This window comes from Pecten maximus, unplaced genomic scaffold (genome assembly GCF_902652985.1).
Source record: "Pecten maximus unplaced genomic scaffold, xPecMax1.1, whole genome shotgun sequence".
Lineage (NCBI taxonomy): Eukaryota > Metazoa > Mollusca > Bivalvia > Pectinida > Pectinidae > Pecten > Pecten maximus.
In genome coordinates this window covers 1-4,537 of record NW_022982358.1, presented here as the reverse complement: position 1 = coordinate 4,537, position 4,537 = coordinate 1, and the positions used below count along the sequence as shown (strand labels likewise).

Below are 4,537 nucleotides of genomic sequence, written 5' to 3'. Positions count from 1 at the left end.
CAACGGCCATCGTATGACCAACCCATAATGACCTCAGTAAGATTATCAGATCCTTTGACAACCTGAAAGACATCAGTTTGTTTCTATCAGTACAGTGTAAACACTATCAATTTAACAAAAAAATACCACTGCAGGTTTGAAATGAAGGTTTCTACTGGTTATGCACATTTCATTGTTTTACAAACGATGCAAATTCTTTGCAGTCATCACATTTTATTTCATATGCATTGTCCAGTTCAACTTTGTTATAATCATTAAATAGTATCAATTGTTGCTACAGTCGTTATAACTCGCAAGTCTGTTAACTTGACTATAAAAAGGAATTGTGACAATTAAAACTTTGTTATTACAAAGGATTCCTTTAAATATTTTACAATTTAAACACTTGTTTGCATCAGAAGCCCCTCCCCTTCAAGTCTTGAATCCATTCTTACCTTTTCTCTAAGTTGTGGCCGTTCCAGAGCAATCATACCACAGAAAACTGTGTAGGTTACAAAAGTTTGGTAGTCCATCAGCTCATACGAAGTGAAGGTTGCAACTGTGTCCAGAAAAAGGCCAGCAGCCTTCTTAAAGTCCCGGATGGACATACAGTACACACCTCGGTATACCTTCAGTCTGTTACGTCGATCCCAGTCTCCGCCCTCATCTATCAAACTGGAGGAAATAAACATAAAAGTTGCAGGATATATCAATAACATTACCACATTTAGAAGATCTACTTTTTAATGAACAGATTGACTTTTTTTTTTCTCTTTTCATGTTCAATTATGCTTTTGGACTTTGTCAAAGGTATACACAAAGTCTTAAGTTGTTAGATGATCCCATCAAATAGTACTTCTATCATCCTATGAAATGGCTATATTGGATAGAACAAGTGCCTGTTAATTATATATAAGGCAGCTGTTCAACTCATATGTAGCATTAATGTGTGAGTTGTATATATCTTTGCATGTAAAGAGCCTTAGTTAGAGTGGCTTATTCTGTCAGATTTGAGAGAATGCTAAAATAAAGGTAAAATCTTGGCCACTTCCCAAGACAATATCCAAAGTCCTATTGATGCCTTGCATCATCCAACTGGAAGAGTAAAGATTGTCTTTATCATCATTTAATATAAAGCTGTACTTTTTTGTTGATGTAGCACTCCCTTTCAATATTTTAGTAGCCAAGATTTAACTGCAAACACAACAACTGAATAAGGCACTGTCAACAATTTTACATAGCCTGGAAATCATAGGCACTATTTATTGAAATTTTCAGCACTAACGTTTGAGCCTTTTCAAGGTTCCTGGTAACGAGATCATGGTCCATATAGAACAGGCCCATCCTGATCAGGTGAAATACCAGGTCCAGTCTGTATCCAAGGGTAACTGTCTTTTCTTGAGTCTTACGGAACTGCGCTAAGGACCCTTCCTGTCAAAGTGAAAACAACTAGTGATTAAAAGTCCGAATTATTACATGTACATGTAATTATTAAATTTTAAAGATGAATACCGATACATGTATATGATAAATTAGTTATTCTTGGTGTTCTATGCACTCCATTTACTTCTAACCTACATGTAACCAATATTAAATGCTTGATTATGGTGTGCTTCACAGAGAATGTGTGTTTAAAACTTCTAGTATGGTTTAGGTTAAAGTAAGAATATGCTTATGACATCAGGCTCTGATGAAAACCCTACTTACTCTTGGATTCCATGTATGACATGCAATCATTTACTAAATAACCTGATCAGTACTGAACACATTACTGAAGTAAAACTGTATTAAACAAACCTGACACCATCATTACCTAAAACTGTTATAGATGAATAACTGCTCATTCAAGTTGATAAAACTTCAATGGCATCATTCAGTTCTCTTTATTTTTTAAGTGTATGAGTCAATGAAAGCAGTTTAGCATGAAAATTCAACAAATACTCAAGTGATCCTCAGATCTAGAAAGGTACATGTTACATCTGATATTACACAGGAGTCAGATCTAGAAAGGTACATCTTACATCTGATATTACACAGGAGTCGGATCTAGAAAGGTACATGTTACATCTGATATTACACAGGAGTCAGATCTAGAAAGTTACATCTTACATCTGACTTTACACAGGAGTCGGATCTAGAAAGGTACATCTTAGATCTGATATTACACAGGAGTCGGATCTAGAAAGATACATCTTACATCTGATATTACACAGGAGTCAGATCTAGAAAGGTACATCTTACATCTGATATTACACAGGAGTCGGATCTAGAAAGATACATCTTAGATCTGATATTACACAGGAGTCAGATCTAGAAAGGTACATCTTACATCTGATATTACACAGGAGTCGGATCTAGAAAGGTACATCTTACATCTGATATTACACAGGAGTCGGATCTAGAAAGATACATCTTACATCTGACATTACACAGGAGTCAGATCTAGAAAGGTACATCTTACATCTGATATTACACAGGAGTCAGATCTAGAACGGTACATCTTACATCTGATATTACAAAGGAGTCGGATCTAGAAAGGTACAACTTACATCTGATATTACACAGGAGTCAGATCTAGAAAGGTACATCTTACATCTGATATTACACAGGAGTCAGATCTAGAAAGGTACATCTTACATCTGATATTACACAGGAGTCAGATCTAGAAAGGTAAATCTTACATCTGATATTACACACACAGGAGTCGGATCTAGAAAGGTACATCTTACATCTGATATTACACAGGAGTCAGATCTAGAAAGATACATCTTACATCTGATATTACAAAGGAGTCGGATCTAGAAAGGTACATCTTACATCTGATATTACAAAGGAGTCAGATCTAGAAAGGTACATCTTACATCTGATTTTACACAGGAGTCAGATCTAGAAAGGTACATCTTACATCTGATATCACACTGGAGTCAGATCTAGAAAGGTACATCTTACATCTGATATTACACAGGAGTCGGATCTAGAAAGGTAAATCTTACATCTGATATTACACAGGAGTTGGATCTAGAAAGGTACATCTTACATCTGATATTACACAGGAGTCGGATCTAGAAAGGTACATCTTACATCTGATATTACACAGGAGTCAGATCTAGAAAGGTACATCTTACATCTGATATCACACTGGAGTCAGATCTAGAAAGGTACATCTTACATCTGATATTACACAGGAGTTAGATCTAGAAAGGTACATCTTACATATGATATTACACAGGAGTTAGATCTAGAAAGGTACATCTTACATCTGATATTACACAGGAGTTAGATCTAGAAAGGTACATCTTACATCTGATATTACACAGGAGTCAGATCTAGAAAGGTACATCTTACATCTGATATTACACAGGAGTTAGATCTAGAAAGGTACATCTTACATCTGATATTACACAGGAGTTAGATCTAGAAAGGTACATCTTACATCTGATAGTACAAAGGAGTACTTACCTTATCTCCAATTTTACATAAATATTCTGCCTTTTTCAACATAAATTCTCTGACTTCTGATTCTCCCAGGTTTGTCTCTGCATCCTCTATTGACACATCCAATGCTTTAAGTTCTGTTTCATTTATCTTTTGCATTTTCTTTAACAAAGTCTCATCACACTTCCATTGTAGTTCCTTACACACTTCCTCATAGAACGGTGCCATACCTACAAAGGCAAGTGCATGACTTATAATATCATACTACAGTTCAGTGTTTCAAGAAATAATAAGCTAATACATGTATATTACTTTGGTAAATGAATCACAACTTCACAAGTCACACTTTTTAATCTATTTTACAAATTCATCCAACGGAACAGATCCCATCAATGAAATACACTATAGTAATGTTAATGTTTCAATATCTTTTTGTGGGGACCACTCACCATTACAGTTTGATTTTAATATAGGTAAATGCACCAAGGTATCTATTCATTTCAGTGCTGGGATAAAAAGTTTTGGTACTTGTCCTCTGACAGATGTACCGGACTTGTACCTTCTAACTGGAGTTGTTTTGGTACTTCAATTTTACAGGTAATTTGCTAAATAAAAATAAACAAAAAATCCAGTATCTCAAGAGTGATTTATGATGGACTATATGAATGGAATGAAACAGTGATTGAGAAGTGTTTTGGATAAAAAAAGCTACGGGGTATTACTAAAGCAATACATATCCTCTATCTGCCCCACTGATAATTATAGTACCAGTGACCTTGACTCCAAAATCCTGAAACTTGAACTTGTCAGAGATATTATGGTCCTTTATCATTGTGTGAAGTTTGATCAAAATCCCTCAAGGAATGAAGCTGTCAGAGCGCTGACAAACTTAGGTGTTGTGTACATATATACAAGACAGATGGAAAGGAAACCTCCTTAACCTAGTCTCCCTGGTTTCACCACTTGGGGACTAACAAGTACATAAATCTGATTGATTGACACTATATGATTTATATTGTCTGCTCCATAAAAAAATTAATGAACACCAAATTATATTAGAAATTTCCATGTTTTCATATACATGTAGGAGGCATTCTGTTTCCAAACATACTATCTACGCACT

The 4,537-nt window shown here is 35.2% G+C and overlaps 1 protein-coding gene across 1 annotated transcript; it reads right to left on the bottom strand.

Annotated features, from left to right (window-relative positions):
- Positions 1–22: 22 nt before the first annotated feature.
- LOC117320455 (26S proteasome non-ATPase regulatory subunit 6-like) lies at positions 23–3,651 on the bottom strand (the record flags this gene model as incomplete). The annotated part of the gene is made up of 4 exons (XM_033875050.1): positions 3,439–3,651; positions 1,265–1,410; positions 435–654; positions 23–62 (listed from the first exon to the last, which is right to left on the bottom strand). Coding segments are annotated over exons 1-4 (610 nt in total), but the record flags the coding sequence as incomplete, so codon positions are not given.
- Between the last annotated feature and the right edge of the window lie 886 nt (positions 3,652–4,537).